The 23,024-nt window shown below is 41.1% G+C and overlaps 1 protein-coding gene across 1 annotated transcript; it reads right to left on the reverse strand.

The window, feature by feature from the left end:
- LOC109847458 lies at positions 5,198-7,240 on the reverse strand. The gene is made up of 3 exons (XM_020416688.1): positions 6,862-7,240; positions 6,523-6,657; positions 5,198-6,339 (listed from the first exon to the last, which is right to left on the reverse strand). The coding sequence occupies exons 1-3, from the start codon at positions 7,238-7,240 to the stop codon at positions 5,198-5,200; spliced, it is 1,656 nt and encodes a 551-aa protein (XP_020272277.1).

The following is a 23,024-nucleotide window of genomic DNA, read 5'->3' on the forward strand; positions in this document are numbered from 1 at the left end:
CCAAATCAGGCTGGGGGTTGCCCATTCATAGTGTAATTCTATCTTGTATTTCGTCATGTTAACACTACACCTCTGACGATTATAATTTGATGGAATTATTCTAAATAAATAATAAAGGGAATTTCGATAGCATTTGTATTATTTTATATTGTCTTGAACCAGATTGCAGCAAAAAAAAAAAGATGATAAAAGAGCAACAGTGATATCGTTTTCATTCAATGTTGTTAATCTAAACACAAAATGATGACAAACAAAATGAAAACAATACAAAATTCCTTAATCCAGAACAGGTCAAGAGCTAAACATCAAGCTTCATTAACTTGAGGGTTTTTAGCCTAGACTTGAAGGCAAAGAGTTTCTCCCGGTGAGTCTCTCGGACTTGTCCCTCGATCTCCTTTCTGAGTTCTACTTCAATAGGAAGGGTAGCAACAATGTCCTTACGAGTCTGCTCAGCTGCGTGGAGTGTACGGCAAAATTTCGTATAAATTTGGCCACTTTTATGCTCAAGCTCTTTTCTGACATCCTCATAGTGGGCCAATTGAGCTTTCTTCTGGTCCAACTCGGCTTCTAATCGAGCGATAGTCTCTTCGATACCGCGGATATCAGAAGCAACACGTTTGATTTTAGCATATGCTTTAGAGTGTCGCTTCCTTAAAGCTGATATGCGGGCCTTTTTATCAGACAGGTCCTTGCGAAGAGCCCCTGGGTGGTGCGCCCTCGAGATTATCGCCAAGGAAAGAGCCGGCTCTACTTCAGAATCTAAATTGGTGCGCTGTAGCTCCCTGAAAGCTGCTAATTCTATCATCAAAAGAGTGATTCCCCCTTGGCAGTGTTCAGTCCAGGATGCATCCCCTTTAGCTTTGATGTCGTCCAAACATTGATTCAAGATGGATTCACAATCTTCAAGAGAAGCCCCCTCAACACTGATCATATTAATAATTGTTTGCATCCAACGTTCCAGTTCATCAATTGATTTCTTCAGAGCCCTTGAGCGTGGAGGAGGAAGAGTTGGATAGATTGGATCCGTATGATCATCCGGAACAGGTGTTGGAGCAACTTCAGAAGAAGGGCCCTCTCCAGCCCTATCGTCCTCAGGAACCGAGGGGATCGATTGGGGCATTTCGCCCTCTCCGTCAGTAAAACGCTCAACGAGCGCAGACTTCATCGCATCCCCCATTAATTTGGCCCTCTTGGAATTCTTGGCCATGACAGGTATCCGCTTACGAATTCTCCTGTCATACTCACCTTGCTCAGCAGCAGAAAGAGCCTTCTTACCCGATCTTAAAGAACGAGGTTTAGGAGCAGGCTCTTCTGCAGGAATCTCCTCAGTTGTCTTTTCCGAATCTCATTTATACATGAAGTATAAACGTCATATTCCGGAATCCGAGAAGCTTCAACAAACCACTGGCGGAAATCCATAACAGTAGAGCAGCCGGGTGGTGAATGGGGTAAAGTGAATTGCGCATGGGTTCCCCCGGCGGAGAAGAAGTACCATGCGCGAGCTCCTTCGTGCAAATTCCCAATCTGAGCTAACGCCGGGTTAGGATTTCCAACATAGAGTTGGTCGTATCCAAACTGTCTGGCGAACCGAGAAGGCATGTAAGGCTCAATTACACACTTCTCCCGCGAGCGATAGACCAGGTAGCCCAACCTGATCATGAGAAGCCAGCTGAATGTACCCTCTTCCAAAGAAGATGAGCCATCAAAAAGCAAGTCCATGAAACGGACATCCTTCACATCAGCTCCATCAAAGTTAGGAACGCAGCAGAAAACCCGGTAATTATCTTCCCGGGATAGAAGCTGTCGAACCCTGACTATATAGAAACTAGTCCACGTGGCCGACTCCAGTCTCTGTACGAAGGGAGTATAAGCATCAACCCCCTCAGGCGCCCCTGTCATCAGAGAAGGGCAATGCAACACGAACCAGGCCACTAAATATGTATATGGCATTGGTACACGTGGTTGAGGAGCCTTCCCAGCTTTCTTCTTAGTAGCTTTGACTCCCGCAGCACTGAGAAGCTCTGAAGTCAATACCCTCAGGCCATTCTGGATACAGCCAACCATAGCAGTAAGGAGACTCACAGGCCTCCCATGCGCTAGCAAAACAGCTGGATACACAACCTCAGCTAATATTGATTCTATTGGTCTTGACGGTACCACACACCGCTTCAACCAAATCATGAAGAAGCCTGCAAGTAGAGCCGTGTTAGAAATAGGAACTGTGGCTTGGTAGTGGAAACTTTCAAATTCGACGCCAGCTTCAAAATCATCCTCGGCATGCTCGGTCTTATAAGTAACACCAAGAGCCTTAATCCGAGCCTTGGCATCCTTAAGTGAGACAACTGCGACACGGGATACGGCCACATCTTTCCGATTTAAGTTTTGGAAGAGGTAGTCTGCCCAGGTAGTATGCATAATGCCCCCTCCACGCATCCCAAAGACTTGGGCGCATATGTGGAAGTAGCACATCAATTCCCAGAAAGTAGCGTAAATTTCCGGGTACACCACCTTCAGTAAGGAAAGCTCCTCCGTGGTGGGGATAAACTCCTCGTAGGACGTTTTTCCAAGCGGCAGCCCCGACACTGCCTGCATCTCATGGAGAGCAAAACCTAACTCTCCTGCAGGTGTGAAGAATGTGCAGCTGTCAGGGTTATATTTCTCCAACATAGGGAAGAAATTGTGAAGACTCTGCATGACTCCCCATCGTGTAGCTAACACAGGAACTGTAAGACCCGATTGAGCGAGAGAGTCCTTAAGCTCCTCAAGAACAAAGTCGACCATGCGGGTCCACCAACCTCCTTCGCCAGAACAGACCCATCCAGGGGACCTAAACGTCTGGGTAGAGAATTCACCCTGAGTTGCAAGGAATTGGCGAATAAAGATGTTCGCTGGACGTGGCATCTCCTGAACCAGCTCCTTCTTCTCAAACAAACCAGGTCTTAACCCCTTGAGTTGTCCTCCGATTTGTGTACGAGCTCGCCGACCAAATCCAAGCGACACATCCTCCTTCTCTTTTACTATGTCAAAGGTCAAGCCCCGACGGCAGCTCACATTCAGAAAGTAGGAGAGAGGGTACATCCTCTTCATGCTAGGGAGAAATAAAAAGCGATTATCAACTCTCCGCAGCAGCTTTGAGTCTTCCATACATGTGAGATGATCATTAGCTGGTATGCGATCTCCAAATATGAACGCTGGTTTAGGAAACTGGGCACGGCCAACAGGGGTCTCCAAGTCCAAGTCAGTTATCAAAATCCTGAGAGTAGAGCATTGAGGGAATTTAATCATTTCCGCTCTTTCCGAATCAGGATAAGTACACAATGGAATTTGGTTCTGAAGACTAAATATTTCATTCGCGTCAGGTCCCCCGATGTACCCAAAATGATGCTCTTGTGAAAGTGGCACGTTTGGGAGAAGTACTGCACAATCAAAAGCAGAAGTTAGCGGCGAGCTATCAACATAAAGGCATAGCCTGAAACATAAAGGGTTAAAGGCTCATATCGAAATCTCCAACGCGAAGGTCGAACCTCGTGTCAGAAGCCTCAAACGCGAAGGTCAACCTCGCGTTGAAAAACTTGAACGCGAGGGTCGAGACCCACATGGGATCCCAACCCCGCGTTTTCATTGAGTTAAAACGAGTCATCTTCCTCGTTATCAAGAACCCATCTAGGGTTTTCAAAGAACTTGCCAAGGCAAGTTATTTTGGTCAGCACTCACCACGACAGGGAGGCCCCTGCGGCGGCGATGTCGACGGCAAGGTTCTCGCATGGACAAGAGCACCGCTGGCGTTCTCAGCCGACGGCGTGTCGGAAGTCGCTTCAGCGACTTTCTTGGAGTTTGAACCCATCCTCCGAGGCGCCATTGATGTAGTCGATCAGAGGAAACTCCTTTGAACGAGGGAGACGAAGCTCGTCAGAGATCTCGCCGTAACCAAACGAGAGTTCTCGTTCTTGGAAATAGCCGAGAGTTTTGAAAGTCAAGTGACTTTTGATTTGACCATTCAGGTCTATTTATAACAGCCGCCAAGCTGTTAAGATGGCACGGGATTCTAGGAGTGAATCCCAACCATCTCCAAAACGTGAAGCTCACTATCGCGTTCAATCTCCCAAGTGCAAAGCTTGAGCCAGCGTCACGAAAGCCCGAACCTCGCGTTTCAAACATCAAACGCGAAGGTCACTTCAGCGTTGCAACTCTTCTAAATATAGAACTTGCACTTGTGAGCCCTCTTAACGGAGTGTTAGTCAAAACCTCTATATCTCTTCAGCAGAATCTAAATTCTCGTTGGGTTAATACTACACCCCAGAATCCACTTATCAATTCTCATTAATAGAATGATAAGTCTCCAACTCATTGTCAATTTATTAACTCTCCTCAACAGAGCAATAAATAACCTGTTTTCAGCGGGTTAACAAAATTCCCCAAAACCTTGTTCAAATCACAAGTATCACAATTCATCGCTCCGATGGTAAAACACTTAGCAGTTCTCCCCAGTGAGACGCTATAATAATAACTCATCACTCCGATGATAAAACATATAGCAGTTCTCCCCTGTGAGACGCTATAATATTCTTTCCCCACAAATGTCACGTTAAAATTACACCTCTGACAAAATCAACTTATCGATTCTCGTCAATAGAACGATAAGTCCTCAAAATTGCCCTGATCGCAATATTTCTCCTGTCACGTTAAAATTACACCTCTGACAAAATCAACTTATCGATTCTCGTCAATAGAACGATAAGTCCTCAAAATTGCCCTGATCGCAATATTTCTCCTGTCACGTTAAAATCACACCTCTGACAAAAATCAACTTATCGATTCTCGTCAATAGAACGATAAGTCCTCAAAATTGCCCAGATCGCAATGATCCCCCTGCCAAGTTAAAACTATACCTCTGGCACACCCAGATTTCTTTCAGTGATCAAAACAGAAATAGCACATGAAGAATTCTATTAGTCAACCCCCTTATGGGAATATTCGTCCTCAACAGTTTGTTCTCTGCATCAGAACCATTGTGGAGATCTATTCTAAGTCAGGAATACATCTCAGGTATTTCTCATGAGTTGTATTTAAAATCAAAACATGATGAATGCAAGAAATAATGAGAGACCAATATCACTTTTTATTTAAGAACTAAAAGAAAGTGATACAAAAAAAAACTTTGTTCTTGTCAAAAGAACATTACAGAAGCCAAACTCACTCACTCATGCATTAAATCAAAAGAGATGAGTTGAGCCTTGAGTTCAGCTAGCTCCGCCTCGTGGTTAGCTCGCACCATAGCTTCAGCCTTTGCTCGGAGTTCATCCTCACTTGGTATGATGATGGCCGCCACTTCCTTCCTGGCGTCTTCCAGGGCTTGAGCTTGTGTATGATACTCTAAAGTACCAGTTGTATTCTGGGTACTAAGGATGTTGACAACGTCTTCTTCGCGGGAGAGTTCAGCTTTCAATCGCAGGACTTCGGCTTCAGCTTCAACCAGTTTGTCCCGAAGCAAATTCATGGAAGCAGTTGAGCGTTCTAGTTCTTCTCGCTTCCGAATGTTACGCTCACGAAGCTCTGCGATCTGACGCTCTTTTTCAGCTAAGTTTTGTTCTAGGGTTTCCCGGTGTATCACTTCAGCGACCTGAAGACTAGCCAAAGTGGACATAATTTGTGGCTGAAGGTCACTATGGCCCATGGTTTTGAGGCATTGTAATTTCTCCTCCAAACGAAGGATAATCTCTGAGCAGCGTTCGAACCATTGAGTTTCGCCCACGCTCCTGACTCCATTTAAGCCTGCTTCCAGAAGAGGTCGAAAGGAATTCAAAGTTCCTTGACCATTCATCAAGGACTCAACCACCGTCTTCGCAAGACTGTTTAGATACACCAAAGAGATTTGAAGGAATTTAGGTGCATTAGCGAGACTGACAATTGCACCCGAAGATACCCCTTCAGCAGCTGAGATTGATGCGTTAAGATGATGACTAGCAGGCGATCCAGGTGCCGAAGCCGCAGAGGCAATTGAAATGTTCAATTGCGAAGTACTTGAGGTCAAAGCCATCAATGCCTTCACCTGAGATGAGCTTGGCCCAGCCTCCGTTGGGGTGAGCGAGATCTTCATCACCGCTTTCGGTGAAGTAGCTACTACGGAAGAGTCTTGTAAGGTTTGCCCCTGCAAAGGAGTCGACACCTGCACGACCGCCTGTTCCAGAGGAGAAGTTGTAGCAGTAGTTTCAGGTAACGCTACAGGTGAAACAGTCGCCATGGGAGAGCCAGATAAATGTGGCTCTTGTGGTGGAGCCAACACTTGCGCAGGTTCTTGCTCTAAAGGAGCAGCTGAAGTAGTTCCGGGAGTGGGTGAACCTGCACGAAAAAATGGTCGGAACGCAGAAAAAGCATGTGGAAGAAGGCGAAGGAAACTAGACTTACCGGAGATGTAAAAAGGAGTATAACCTGATACTTTATCGGATGGGACCTTGGGAGCATCATCATCAAAAGTGGTGACGTCATCGATGGAATCATGCTCATCCTCATCTTCACCGTCACCTGACATGTTGCCAACATCAGCGTCCTCATTGCCTCTATTTCCGTCAGCTGCATCACCAGCTGGGGAGTCGTCATAATCAACTCGCTCCTCATCATCCTGAACAGCTGAAGACTCCGGAAGACTTGCACCAGCGGCTGGTCTTTTCATACGTCCCGTTGTAGGACTAGGCATTAAATCATCAGCTTGTGACATTAATGCTGAAGGAGAAGGAGGTGGATTATCTTCGAGACCCCCTGGCTCCAACGCAGGAGACCTAGGAAGATCCATCACCGGAGCAGATTCTGCATCTGCAACCATTAATTCATCTTCTTCGTCCTCAGGAGGATGATAAGAAGAACCTTCACCCGACAGAGCTGGACCATGAGAGCGAAGTCCCGCTCTATGCGGCAGGCCAGCCACAGATGATTCCTGTGGTTCGTCATCTCTAGCAGCTTTGATGGCCTCAGCCATCAACTTGGATTTTTGTTGGCCTTTGGGAGGAGAATCAACCAGAAGTTTCCGACGAATTTGCTTATCATATTTGCCGGCCTCATCTGCAGAAAATTTTCTTTTCCCCACCGCTCTTGTCATGGGAGGATCAACCACTCGTTGCTCTCCCTCTGGAACAGGCTCAGCTGTCAGTTCTTCTTCCTGTCCAATAGATTGATTCTCAATGGACAGAAATTCTTCGATCCCTTTCAAACGGGATGTCTTGGACCCCTTCCTTAAATTATACATATGCCTAATGTCTTTCAGGCAAGATGTATTCAAGTTGTAGTTGGGAGTCTGAGAAGCGGCGTAATACCAATTACAGAAGCTGATGGAGGTATAGGAGTTAGCAGTTTTGTGAGGAAGCTTGAAGACGGCTTTGGTACAGCCTGCTACAGAATAATACCAAGCCCTGGCTCCTTCACACAAATTGCCTATGACCGAAAGTTGAGGACGAGGGTTCCCGACATACAACTGATCATACCCAAATTGGCGAGCAAACCTATAGGGTTGATAAGTCTCGATGAAGCATTTGGCGCCTTGTCGGAAGATCAGGTAGCCGGGCCTAATAGAAAGAAGCCAATGGAAAACACCCCCACTCAGATGAGTGAATCCATTAGAACCCGCTACGTCCTGATACTCTGCGCTATAGACGCCGCCCTCAAAATCAGGGAAACAGCAGTAGATGTAGAAATGGGTGTCTCGCGCTAAGATTTGGCGAATTTTAACCATGTACCCCCCTTTCCACTTCGCAGACTCCAGTCGCTGCAGAAATGGGATGAATGAATCTCCCCGGGGAGAGGCTGCACTCATCAAAGGAGGACAGTGAAGCACGTACCAAGCCATCAAATAGGCATATGGCATTGGTACCCTGGGATTGGGAGTTTTGAAAGTCTTGTGACCCTCAGACTCCACCTCTGTAACACCAACAAAGTCAGAGGCCAACTCCCGCAGTCCATACTGTAAGCAACCCACCATGGCGCTGAGGAGGCTCACAGGTCTCCCATGTGCCAAGAGAACAGCCGGGTAGACCACCTCAATAGCAAGGGCATCGACCGGCCTGGTAGGAACGACGCAACGCTTGAGCCACAGCATCAAGAATCCAGCCAGCAACGCCGCGTCGGAAATTGGAATCAGAGCTTGATAATGAAAGCTCTCAAACTCTGTGTGAGCCGGGAAAACATCTTCCTTGGCCTCGTTAGTGTAATGGGAGGTAGCGTCGTCAATACGAGCCTGAACCTCTTCCAAAGTACTGACAGGCAATCGGGTCACAGAGCCTCCTTTAATGGTCAAGTTCCGGAATAAATATTCCGCCCAAGACACTTGCTTAATACCACCTCCACGGGCCCCCGTCAGCTGCATGCAGATATGAAAGTGACACATCACTTTCCAGAGAGTGGCGTAAATTTCTGGGCTGGTCTTCTTCAAAAGTTGGAGTTCCGCAGATCCCGGAACAAATTCTTCGTATGGTAAATCCCCGAGAATAAGACCTGAGACTTCGTGCATCTCGTGAAGAGCGAAGCCTAGCTCCCCCACAGGGGTGAAGAAAGTGCAAGTCTCGGGACTATACTTCTCCAATATAGAGAAGAAGTGAAAGTGGCTCTGAATAATCCCAAACTTAGTAGCCTGCACAGGAACCAGTAATCCAGCTTGGGTAAGAGGGGTTTCCAATTCACCCAAAACGAACTTGGTCATCTGGGCCCACCACCCTGTCACTGGAGAATGAACCCAACCAGGAGCTCTAAATCCTTGTGCGGGGAATTCTCCTTTCTTTTCCAAAAATCTCTTAACAAAGGTCTTCGCCGGGCTGGGTGCTTCGCCAAGAGGATACTCCTTAGCAAATAAACTCGGTCGCAAAGCTGTCACCTGCCGGTTATAACCAACTGTGCGGACCCCGTGAAAAGTCAAAGTCCCGAGAGCAACCCCATCTTGATCCTTAACCAGGGGCCAATCCATATGCCTTGGGACAGAAGCACACTGGAAATAAGATATGGGGAACATCCTCTCCATATTGGGCAAGAAAAGGTTGCGGTCCCCAACTTTCCGCAACCACTTATAGTCCCCATCATAAGCAGTGCTTGCGTCGAAGTCAACAAAGTCCCCGAAAAGATATCCAGGTTTGACTATTGGCTTACGGCTTGGGCTTTCAAGTCGGGCGTCCGTAACCAATGTCCTAAGAGTGTCGGAAGAAGCTTGGGTAATTAGTTCTACGCGACTCTTCCCCCTAATTCGGAAAACTGGGAGTTCTTGACGCGAGCTGAAGGCCATGTTCATGTCCGTACCACCTACATGCCCAAAATGGTGGCGAAAAAGAAGAGGTTCACTGGTATGACGCACTGCAAAAAGAGGAAAAGAGTTAGACAACTCGAAATCGAAGCTCATACGCGAAGGTTGAGCTTCACGTCAAACAAGCTCAGACGTGAAGGTCGAGCTTCGCGTCAAACAAGTTCAGACGCGAAGGTCGAACCCCCGCATTAAAAAAGCTCAGACGCGTAGGTCGACCCCCGCACCAGACAAGCTCAGACGCGAAGGTCCAACCCCGCGTCAGAAAATTCAGACGCGTAGGTTGACCCTCGCGTCAAAAATCTCAGACGCGCAGGTCGACCCCCGCGTCCGCGTTATGGGAACGAGTTTCCTCGTTAATTTCAAGATCAGAACTTGCCGGAGCAAGTTTAATGACCACGAAGGTCGTACTCACCACCGATCAAGGGGAGTTGGGGCGTCACATTCGCCTGAGCAGCGGCGCCGCCGGCCGGCGCTGACGGTGCAGATCCCCGAGCCGCAGCGGCATCGGATTTAGGGGCGGCGGACTTCTTGGGTGCCATTGAATCTCGTCGGAGAAGAAGAATAGTTTTCGCCGGAGATAAGAACAAAAATTTTTCATTAAGGTTTCAAGAAGAGTCGAAAGACTCTTGATTTGACCCCTAGCGGTCTATTTATAGACAGCTATGAGCTGTCAAATCCTAACGGACGGGATTCGAGGCCATCAGCCCGCCCAAGCTCGACCCTCGCGTTCGAGTTGATTCAGCTTCCAAACGCGATGCTCACCTGCGCGTTCAAATTTTCCCAACGCTGGGCTCACCCACGCGTTCCAATTCTCAAATGCAGAAGGCATCTCTGTGTTGAGACCACCATGAACAACAATTTCTTGGTTACCAAGGCGACCAAAGCCAGGAAGAAACAAATGACTCCACTGGGGAGTCTATTGGAGGAGTACAGATAGATCACAATCAACAACGGCGAAACCATCTGGCCCGATCAGACGGAGGGAGCAATCAATCCACTAAATCTTTGATCCAAAGTATTCCGAAAATTCGTCCCAGTCAACCGCGAACTTTTGAAAACTTTGGAGGGGGTTCTGTAGGCTGTCTAAAAATCACAATAGATAGCTGATCCAAATAAGCTCCGACAATGGAGGTCACAATCAGACGACTTCCCAATCACTGCATCCGCAACTCCACAATCGCCACAAACACGACCTCACTTCTGAGATGATTGATCTTGATGGCTGCGACAACAGCATGAATAGTATTATTAGCAACTATTGGAGATGCTGATGAGCAGTGTAATGATTTTAGAAAGAAAAGGTTGGACTTAGGTGGTAAGTTGCTTGGTAGAGAGCTGTGGACAAATATTCGTCTTCAAGACACTATGGATGTTGATTCCCGTCAAGCTCTCACAACGAAAGCTACAATCAAATAGCTTTCGGATCGACAATCGAAAGCGGCAGATAGAGGACTTTTCACATAGATCGAGAAGAGTTACAATTCAACGACACTTCCGACAACTGATGAAAACTCTATTCAGCAGTATTCACATTCTACGGTGAAAGTTACAATCTGACGACTTTCATACCCTACAACAGCTAAAGCCAGGATTACTGAACAACGGTCCTCGCAACGCTTCACAGAAGAAGCTACAAGTCAAAAAGCTGCACAAGCCAAACATGAGCGACCCTCGCGTTCATAGGGGTTCAACCAACACTGACCCCCGCGTTTCCAAGCAGGCAACAAGCTAAATGCGAGTGACCCTCGCGTTCAATGGTGTTCAGCTAACACCCAACCTCGCGTCTCAATCCTAAGACTCATGTTTGACTCGTTCAAACATGAGTCGAACGGTTCCAAAACCGTTTATCCCACGTTCTGAGGGATGTTCGCCTACGTAGGAGCGGATATAGGGGTCAGTTACAACCTCTTACTCCCCCTATAAAAGCTCAACGAACCCAACAGAGCAAGGGTTGCAAAGGTCGGATTCGGAAGATCAAAAACCACTCAGGTTTGGAGTTTCAGCAGCAGCGAGATCCTTGGAGATAGGATTTTTGAATCAAACTCAGAAGATCAAATCTGAGAGGATTCTTCAACAACAGAATAACAGCTTGATCATTAACCGAATTTTCGGTTCTAACAACTCTATTCACAGAGTTCTAACTCGTTCAGAGTTCTTAAACTCATTCAGAGTTAAACATCAAACTTTCCACAGAAGTTCATCGTTCCCACGAGATAGAAGACGGTCAGATCGTCAACGGAGAGCAATTTCGACGCGAGCAATCGAAGGAGGCATTCCATCGCTACCGAGAAGAACCCAGTTTTAAACAAAGGAGAGAATCAAATTCGTTCTCTCCTCTTTTGTAATCAAGTTGTAATCGAGATCAAAGGAATCCAAGTCAATTTTCTTTATTCTCTTCTTTGCAATTTTTCCAACAAACATACATATAGATAGCCAGACATCGACTGTAAAAAATAAAATAGAGATTTGATGTTTAGAAATTTACAACACGAGCATAGGTACGCCTCCCTTACCTCAAATTGTAAATAGCTAAATACCAAATTCAAAAGCTACATCATGGAGTAATAACTCTATCTCCAACCAAAATATCAATGACCTGTCATATGTCAATTACATACCCAACTCGTGGTCTGCAATAAATAAATGTCCAAAGTATAATCTGCAATAGCTTAAAGTCCAACATGAGAACTATAGTGGATTATAGTCCAACACGAGGACTTTGATGATTATAGTTCAACACGAGGACTTTGATAGCTTATAGTCCAACACGAGGACTTTAATAGTTAATAGTCCAACACGAGGACTTGATAGCTTATAGTCCAACACGAGGACTGTAATATGCAAATAGTGTCAGAAATCACATATATACCATTCACCCTCATGCTCCGGTGAATAAATCTAAGACTCATGTCTGAAGTTAACTCATGTATACTAATCTCAGTGAATAACAAACCCATATAATCCAGATATTTTGCCAGCCACACAAACCAAAGCATAACAAGACAAAAGCAGAAAAAAAATCCCCCAACGGTTGACCTCCTACGGTCGACCGTGACTGGAGCAGAAGCTTACTGCTTCTGTGAATGACACACGGTCGACCGCCACGGTCGACTACGTAAAAGCAGAAACCCTAGTTCAGGTTTCTGTTCTACATGGTTTGATCCAAAAACTTTCGTGCGATGTTTATATACATAATCAATCCTTCATAAGTGATTTAGCATAACCAGAACATGTGAATTTTAGCCTAATCACTATAGATAAAATGAACCAAATCTTAAACATGTAAATTTCATGTCGAAATCATTAAAAACAAAAATCTTTCTTACAAAACTCTTATTAGAAATAAACACAGATCTAGATCTGTATTAAGAAATTCGTGGGTGAGCTTTATTAACTGAAAACACGTTCTCTTTGCAAAAATACAACATATAGATCTATTTTTATACATAATCTAGTATGTTAGGCTCATAACTCACATGAAAAGCATTATTAAAATATTTAAAAACATGGGTATAGGGTTGGGAGAGATGAAACTCGCCTGAGAGATGATGAACAACTCCAAAAAAACGCTGGAAAAATATCCTCCTACGCCGAAAATCACTGGATCCCGCTCAAAATCTTCGAAATCCGCCGAAATCACTAAGGAGAAGGGGTTAGGGTTTACAAGAGTGAAGGAGGAGGCTGCTAGGCTGTTGGCCTTCTTATTTTGATGATGATTTAACAAACAATTTATATCTAATATTGTTTGTCTAGTGTTTGTATTTTGTTATTTATTATAGACAAACAATATGTTTGAGGTTGGATGGATTACGCCATAACGATCATATCAAATGGAGGTTGGCGGATATAGTGGTTAAAGCAATGTAATTCAAGTTAAAGATTCAAGTTCAAGCTTCATCCGCAAGTGTACCAAGTCAAGCTTATTGATCAAGATTACTTGGATAACATTTAGTTTAGGTGTTATATTATGTGTGTTGGTACTTTAAGCTCAATATAATATGCACACACATTTTATTGGTTTCTTTGTATATATATATATATATATATATATAAGGAATTTATAATATGTGTGTTAGTACTTTAAGCTCAATCATATACACACATACACATTTTGGTTTTGTATATATATAGTTATATATATACATGTATGTTTTGGTTTGATAGTTTTTAAGTTTTACTATGAAACAATTGAATATAATTAGAAAACATATTTTTGTTTCATACTTACATGCATATATATGATTTCATCAATATCAATTTTATTTAGTTCAATGAAATCATGTTTTAGTGCATTATATGTGTATTTTGATAAAATACTATATTCATTGTTTATAGACTTCATAACAATAGTTTACATCTTTTATTAAGTCTATATAATCATTTTGTATTGTTTCAAAACATGGTTAAGTTAAATGTCAAAACCCATATGTTCATATTTTTATGTTTTGGACTATTTTGTAAAATTATGATATTTTTTACTTGGGAGGTCATTTCTAAAAACCAGTTTTTGTAGCATGTGTATTATAATGTCTACAATCATTTCCCAAAGTTTTATATTTTTTAGAATTTATTTGATATTTTTAAACAGGGTTTTAAAATCAAAAAACTGTTTATAAACCTGAATTTCATATGTCAGTTTGCGGTCGACCGTCATGGTCGACCGCCCTGAGTCCCGAGACTTAGGAAGTTTTTTAGAGGCTGATCGACCAATGACGGATCGACCAGATTCTCTCGCGGTCGACCGTGGTGGTCGACCGGATGTTTTTCTGTAGCCAAACCCTGGCTTTTGTTACTCCGCCGATCTGTCATTCAGCCTGTAACGGCTAGTTTCCAGAGTCGTTTTTGAGTTGGTTTTTTGGTCTTTTCTTGGCCTTCTCTTGGGTTTGAGATTGCATATAAATACCCCATTATACCTCAGTTCTCATAAGCATCCAAGAAATGTTTTAACAAAGTTTTAACAAGGGTTTAAGTGTTGTTTAAGTTTGTTTAAGAAGCTTATAATCATTTAAGAGTTTGAGTTTGTGAAATCAATTTCACAAGAGCTTTAGGAGATCGTCTATTGGTGTTTGAGCATCCAACTACTCTCCCTCGATCTCTTGATCTATTGAGAAGTTTTCTAAACTCCTTTTCTAGCTTTATATCTATTTGTTTGATTATCATTTTATTAAAGCTAGTTTTATATTGAGTTTAGATTTGTTTAATCTCTTTGCTTACACACACAACAATTGAGCTTATTGTATTTGCATACATTGTACAATTGGATTGTGGAGAGTTGTAACAATTGAGAGTGAGCTTCATTATGTTCTCATCCATATTTGAGAACAATCATTTATTATATTGTGAGATTGTAAAGTTTTCAGTGAGCTAGAAAACCGAGTGTGAAGTGTAGACGTTGATCGGTGAGCGTTAAAAACCGACATTGTGAGAGTGTGAATTGTGAAGTTTTCAGTGAACTAGAAAACTGAGTGTGAGATGTGGATGTTGATCACTGAGCGTTGAAAACCGACATTGTGAGGTGTAAACATTATTCGGGTAAGCGTAGAAAACTCGGTTGTAATAGTGGATTTCTCATCGGGAGTGGGGAGCGGAGACGTAGGACGGAAGGTCCGAACTCCGTGATCATATTGTGTATTTGTATTGTTTATTTGCACACTATCACTCTTGTTTTGTTTATGTTTATTTCACACTTGTGTTTAGTTGTATATCCTCGCATATATCTCATAATATATCTCATTGCTAGGATACTTCCCTTTGTTCATATTGTATATTCTTGCTCATATCATATTATATATCTATCTTACAAGAATAATATTTGAATTAGTTTTAATTGGTATAAAATCGGATTAGATTAGCATAAGACCCTAATCACCCCGCCTCTAGGGTCTAACAATTGGTATCAGAGCTTGGTGCTCTTTGATTTAATGTCTAATCGCCTTGAGTTAAAGATCCAAGTTATCTTTTTATGCTAATCTTGTTTTGATTGCATTTGTATCTTGCTTGCATATTTTTACAAATTATGGATATGAATGATACATCTTGTTTAGGCTATGATTCTAGTATTGCTCCTAAATTCAATATTTTCCCCTATGCTCAATGGTGTTTTAGATTCAAAATATTTGTTCAATCTAAAAATATCGATTTATGGAAAGTCATTGATTGTGCTTATATTGTGCCCATGTTGGAGAAATCCAAGTGGAGCAAACATGATAAAAGGATGTTTACAATGAACAAGATTTTGTTAGAATATTTGCTAAATGCTCTTAATTCATCTATGTCTAACAAGTTTGTTCATTTTGATAGTGCTTACAACTTATGGAAACTTATTGAAGTATATCAATGGGACTTGGAGGCGATCCGACAAGCTTTGGAGGATTCCGCTTAAAGTTTATATGGAGCATCATGCACACGGCCACTAAGCGATAGCCCTAGTGAGGTTTGCGAGTTCGAAACCACTAATAATTTATCTAGTGATGAACTTGCTTGTACTAGTAAAAAAATATTGCATGCCTATAATAAATTGCATAAAGATTTTATTGATTTACAAAGCAAGCATGAAGATTTGAAATCAAATCATGAGTTGTTCGCATCTAAGTTTGAAACTATTTCGAATGAAAATGTGATCCTTAAAGAAAACAATGAAAAATTAAAATTGGATCATGTTTCTTTAACTTCAAATGTTGCTAGTTTAACTCATGAAAAAGATAATGCCATGTTAGAAGTAGAGAATATAAAAAATGATACTGCTTCTTTTATAAATGATTATTTATGTTCTACTTCTAAAGTTAATGCTAATGTGTCAAATGATGAGTTGAATGTTGTTAAAAATCGCATTTCATCTTTAGACTCAACTGTTAATACATGCATTTATAAACATAAGAAACTTATGGACAAGTGTGCTAAACTTAGTGTTACAAAATCACCTACACACTATGCACACTTGTATAGCAAAATTTACTAATGCTCAATTTGCGGTCGTAAAGACCACATTGCTAAATTTTGTTATGATGCATACAAATCTTCTATGGTTAATGCTTCTTGTGCATCTCATAAGACTTCTTCATCAAACACATATGTACATGCACACACTCATAAAGTTAATCATAAGCATGCTCATGTGTTTAAATGTGATATATGTGGTTGTTTTGGTCACTTGGCCGAATATTGTTTTGATTTAAAAAGAAAATCTAATTCGCCAAATATTCTAGTAGACCACATGTTTTTAAATGTGATGTTTGTGGTAGGTTTGGACATCTTGCAAAATTTTGTTACGATATGTAAAAAGCTTCTAAGTTGTAATATGTTCCAAATAGACCATTGTTTAATAATGTTTCTCATTTGCGAAATAATTTTAAAAAAAAATTTTATTGGCAAATGATTCTCGTGCACGAGCTAATGGTCCATAAAAATAAATGGATCTCTTTCATTGCACAAATTGCAATCAGAAGGGTCATTTGAGTGATTATTGTTTTGACCGTGTTAGTGCACCACATGTGCTCAAACAGGTTCATAACCCTAGTGCTTTGAGTTTAAATGATAGGGGTCATGTCCCTAAACCTTTTGGCACCAAGAATATTTGGGTACCAAAACAAATTTGATTTTAAACCAAGAATTTTAGTGTTTTTCTTTTTCTTTTTTCTTGGTTTTGAAAAATTATACTTTAAACTTTTGAACATGAAAACATTTTTTTTCATTGATCAAATTCTTTTGTTTTCATGATTATTGTTTTTGTTTTGATGAGAGGTTTGTGTTTATATAACCCTCCGGGTTTATTGGGTGTTTATTCCTAAATCTTGTTTACCGGGTGCTAAAAATATTTATAAGGGTTGATACTAGCTCAAGAGCTAGATATAGTTGCCTCTCTTGATTTTTGAAAATCAATGATGATTTGGTTTTATACTTTTAAAGATGATTTTTTCCATAGTTCATGATTCTTATATATTTTGGTTCTTTTGAATTCATTATATAGCACAAAAAAAAATTTCAAATATGCTTTATAATGTATTCTATGAGTGGTTTGATCAAGTCCTACAAAGAAAGTTTTCTTTATTGATCAAACATTGTTTTTGGATTTACACTTTGATTTATGATTTCATTTGAGTGATTTGTTTTTATTTGAAAACTTTTTTTTCGTGGTTCTCATGTTTTTCTCATTCCTTTGTTTTCATAAATTTATTCATACATGGTTTTTATGTTTGAGTAATGAGACATTATGACGTATCAATATGTGTTCTCATTGTCTTGTTTGTATGTGAGTTATGTTTAGCATATCTTTTATTTATCCTTACTCACATGTTTTTGCCTTAGCATTCATTTCATATATTCATTAAGGCATTTTGATAGGGGGAGCAATTCCTATACTTGTTTTATACACACCTATGCTTATTGATAGGGGGAGCTTTCGCTCTCTTAATTCTTTTGGTTCCCCTTTTTGATGTTGTCAAAGGGGGAAAAATATTGTTAGTATATTTTTTATTGTTTATATGCATGATATATTATACTTTGTATATTGCATGTGAATTATAATTTATATATTCATTTCCTTTCATGCATATATCCTTTTTGTAAATTGTTTGTCATCATCAAAAAGGGAGAGATTGTTGGCCTTCTTATTTTGATGATGATTTAACAAACAATTTATATCTAATATTATTTGTCTAGTGTTTGTATTTTATTATTTATTGTAGACAAATAATATGTTGGAGGTTGGATGGATTGCGCCATAACGATCATATCAAATGGAGGTTGGCGGATATAGTGGTTGAAGCAATGTAATTCAAGTTAAAGATTCAAGTTCAAACTTTATCCACAAGTGTACCAAGTCAAGCTTATTAAAGATCAAGATTGCTTGGGTAACATTTAGTTTAGGTGTTATATTATGTGTGTTGGTACTTTAAGCTCAATATAATATGCACACATATTTTATTGGTTTCTTTGTGTATATATATATATATATATATATGATTTCATCAATATCAATTTTATTTAGTTAAATGAAATCATGTTTTAGTGCATTATATGTGAATTTTGATAAAATACTATATTCATTATTTATAGACTTCATAACAATAGTTTACATCTTTTATTAAGTCTATATAATCATTTTGTATTGTTTTAAAACATGGTTAAGCTAAAATGTCAAAACCCATATGTTCACATTTTCATGTTTTGGACTATTTTGTAAAATGATGACATTTTTCACTTGGGAGGTCCTTTCTAAAAACCAGTTTTTGTAGCATGTGTATTATCATGTCTATAATTATTTTCTAAAGTTTTACATTTTTTAGAATTTATTTGATATTTTTAAACAGAGTTTTAAAATCAAAAAACTGTTTATAAATCTGGAATTTCATATGTCAGTTTGCGGTCGACCGCCCCTGAGTCCAGAGACTCAGGAAGTTTTTTAGAGGCTCGCGGTCAACCGTGACGGTCGACCGGATGCTCTCGCGGTCAACCATGGTGGTCGACCGGATATTTTTCTGTAGTCAAACCCTGGCTTTTTGTTGCTCGCGGTCGACCGCGAGTTTCCCACGGTCGACCGTCGATCTGTCATTCAGTCTCTAACGGCTAGTTTCCAGAGCCATTTTTGAGCTGGTTTTTTGGACGGTCGACCGCGCGTTTCCCACGGTCGACCGCCGATCTGTCATTCAGCCTGTAACGGCTAGTTTCCAGAGCTGTTTTTGAGCTGGTTTTTTGGTCTTTTCTTGGCTTTCTCTTGGGTTTGGGATTGCATATAAATACCCTCTTATACCTCAGTTCTCATAAGCATCCAAGAAATATTTTAACAAAGTTTTAACAAGGGTTTAAGTATTGTTTAAGTTTGTTTAAGAAGCTTTTAAGCATTTAAGAGTTTGATTTTGTGAAATCAATTTCACAAGAGCTTTAGGAGATCGTCTATTAGTGTTTGAGTATCCAACTACTCTCCCTCGATCTCTTGATCTGTTGAGAAGTTTTCTAAACTCCTTTTCTAGCTTTATATCTATTTGTTTGATTATCATTTTATTAAAGCTAGTTTTATATTGAGTTTAGATTTGTTTAATCTTTTTGCTTACACATACAACCATTGAGCTTATTGTATTTGCATACATTGTATAATTGGGTTGTGGGGAGTTGTAACAATTGAGAGTGAGCTTCATTGTGTTCTCATCCATATTTGAGAACAATCATTTGTTATATTGTGAGATTGTAAAGTTTTTGGTGAGCTAGAAAACCGAGTGTGAAGTGTAGACGTTGATCGGTGAGCGTTGAAAACCGACATTATGAGAGTGTGAATTGTGAAGTTTTCGGTGAACTAGAAAACCGAGTGTGAAGTGTGGATGTTGATCTGTGAGCATTGAAAACCGACATTGTGAGGTGTAAACGTTATTCGGGTATGCATAGAAAACCAAGTTGTAATAGTGAATTTCTCCCCGGGAGTGTGGAGCGGAGACGTATGACGGAAGGTCCGAACTCCATGATCATATTGTGTGTTTGCATTGTTTATTTGCACACTATCACTCTTGTTTTGTTTATGTTTATTTCACCCTTGTGTTTAGTTGTATATCCTCGCATATATCTTATAGTATATCTTATTGCTAGGATATTTTCCTTTGTTCATATTACATATTCTTGCTCATATCATATTATATATCTATCTTGCAAGAATAATATTTGAATTAGTTTTAATTGTCATAAAATCGGATTAGATTAGCATAAGACCCTAATCACCCCCCTCTAGGGTCTAACAGAGGCTTCTAGGGTTTTCAGTGGTGAAGAAGAAGCTCTCACGAATATAATATTATATATATGAGCCCACAAATCCGACCCAAAACCCAATAAGAATCGAACTGGGAAAAACTGGTAAAACTGCGTACGGTTGACCGCGCAAGAGATAGAAGCTTTCTTCTTCTGCTGCGCGCTCGGCAGTCAACCGCCACAGTCGACCGCGTAGGAAATTTCCTGTTGGTGCATGTTGTTTGTGTGCTGGTCATATCACTCGATTTTCTCATATAAATACACTCGTTTGATCCCCAAACACTTGTTATCACATTCATCTATGATATAAACATATATTTCATATTAAAAAAATTTATTCACTGTATTTTACGGGGTTTTACATTCTTTCCCCCTTAAAAGAATTTTGTCCCCGAAATTCCAAAATCGTATCTTAAAAATTAATAATATAAGAAAGGCACATCAGGAGTAGTCATTCCCACTTACACCTCTCATATCATTAATTTTCAGATATGAACATACTAATATCTTAAGTTAACAGTCTAAAATGCGAATATTCACGCCTTAATCCCTAACAAAATGGAATTAGTACGTCGGGCGAAAAATCCAAACAAGGAACCCCCCATATATACCATGTATCCCAAATGATTAAGGATTAAGTGACAATACCCCATTCTAGTGTTAAAGATAAATATGACTATCCAAAATTATCATAAAACATAAGAAAACATAATCCAAATAATTTACCTGCTCAAACATGTGTGGGTAGTCGCGACGCATATCCTCCTCGTGCTCCCAAGAAATCTCCTCAGATCCTCTCTGGTTCCATTGAACTTTCACCAATGGAATCACCTTGCTTCTAAGTTTCTTGTTTTCACTAGAAAGTATACAAACTGGGATCTCTATCATAGTCAAATCATCATGAAGTTCAATCTTCGGAGCATCCAATACTCGTTGTCTTTCCTTGTCATGTAAGTGCTTCTTGAGCATAGAAATATGAAACACGTCGTGTACACCTGACATCGATGCTAGAATATCTAGTCTATATGAAACAACCCCAATACGCTCCACAATCTGAAATGGGCCAATATACCTTGGAGCAAGCTTCCCCCGCCTACCAAATCGCTGCACCCCCTTCATCGGCGATACCTTCAGAATGACAAAATCTCCCACCTGAAACTCCAAAGGTCGTCGTCTGTGATCCGCGTAACTCTTTTGTCGACTCTGAACGGTTAAAATACGCTCCCTAATCAATGTTACCTTTTCGATAGTCTGCCTCACAAGTTCTGGTCCAAACAACAAGCTATCCTCTGGCTTTGCCCAACATATAGGGGATCTACAGGGCCTCCCGTACAAAGCCTCATACGGAGCCATACCAATCATTGCTTGATAACTATTATTATAAGCAAACTCTATCAATGGAATATGATCCTCCCAGCTACCTTGAAAGTCAATAATACAAGCTCGCAGTATGTCCTCTAACACCTGGTTCATTCTCTGTCTAACCGTCTGTCCGAGGATGAAAAACACTGTTGTGCAATAATCTGCTGCCAAATGAATCCTGGAAACTCCTCCAAAAGTGCGAGATAAAAACTAAGTCTCGATCTGATACAATCATGTCTGGAACCCCGTGAAGTCGAACTATCTCCCGGATGAATATCCTCGCATATGTCTCGGCGGTGTAAGTAGTCCTCACTGGAATAAAATGTACCGACTTCGTCAACCAATCCACGATCACCCAAATTGAATTGTTCCCCCTCTTCGACTTTAGCATCCCTATAATAAAGTCCATAGAAATGTCTGCCCACTTCCATCCTGGAATAAGTAGAGGCTAAAGTGTTCCTACTGGTCTCTGATGTTCTGCATTCACTTGCTGACAGGTAAAACACTTAGTCATATATTCTAAAATCTCTCTACTGTAGGCATATAAAATTGCTTATTGGTCCCCTAGCATAGCTCGGCACAAACCGACGAGCCAACGAGGCGACGAGATCGACGAATCGCACGGAAGCGACGGAATGAATCCACCCGCGTGCAGAATCAAGCTAATGAGTTGAGGAATCAACGAGTCATCCAACCGAGAGCGGACTCGGACGAATCACGATCGAATCAAGATCAATTTCGGACTCGAACTCAGAAGCGGATTTACTGCCAAATCAGGAATCCAACTTACTGCCAAATCAGATCAACCAATCAGAGTCTCAAGTCAACCAAAACACGGACAAACGAGACAACGGAAAACGACTCGAAAAAGTCGGAAAACACCGCCCGCGGGGGCTCGGCCAAAGCCGAGCCACCTCAAGGCGGCTCGGCCTTAGCCGAGCCACCTTGAGGTGGCTCGGTGGCCGAGCCACCTCAAGGTGGCTCGGCCAAGGCCGAGGCACCCTGATTCTAGAGGATAACCCAAAAACATCTTTACCACCAAAATCTTTCACTGATCAAGTCCAACTGGCGGTGAATCCACAAAAATGTTTATCCGGCCCTCTTGATTCCGTCCATGAACAAGAAGTCCATTTTCAGTTCGGAGTCCCCTTTCGATAAACGAAAGAACTCCCCTCCTTTCTCTTTGGTTAAACTTTTTTATAGTTATAATCAAAGTTGAAATTTCGCTTCGATAAACGAAGAATTCATCTTTCGATCAGATAACCAATCCTATAAAAGGTAAGTTTATCTAGATCTTCCAGATTCTCGGAGTGGACACCCCACTTCTAGTTTCTTCCTCGCTGGAAATAGAATATAAAATTCTTCCTTTCCAGGATCAGGGAATAGAATATAAAATTCTTCCTTCCTTGTTTTCGGGTTCGCCTTCACCCTAAAAGAAGACCGGGAAATAGAATATAAAATTCTGCCTTTCCCGCATCGATCTTTTCCGAAATTTATCAATTTAGGATTCATCCTAGGAAGTTTATCCCGAATCCTAAGCAGGGATAAGTCTGCGCCTGACACGCGCTGCCGGTTAGTTCTTAACCGTTTAAAAAGAACACCCGTTCACATATTCGACATTGTGACAGGTTGTTATTAATAACACCAGAATCCA

The sequence above is a fragment of the Asparagus officinalis genome, chromosome 7 (assembly GCF_001876935.1).
Source record: "Asparagus officinalis chromosome 7, Aspof.V1, whole genome shotgun sequence".
In the NCBI taxonomy this organism is placed as follows: Eukaryota; Viridiplantae; Streptophyta; class Magnoliopsida; order Asparagales; family Asparagaceae; genus Asparagus; species Asparagus officinalis.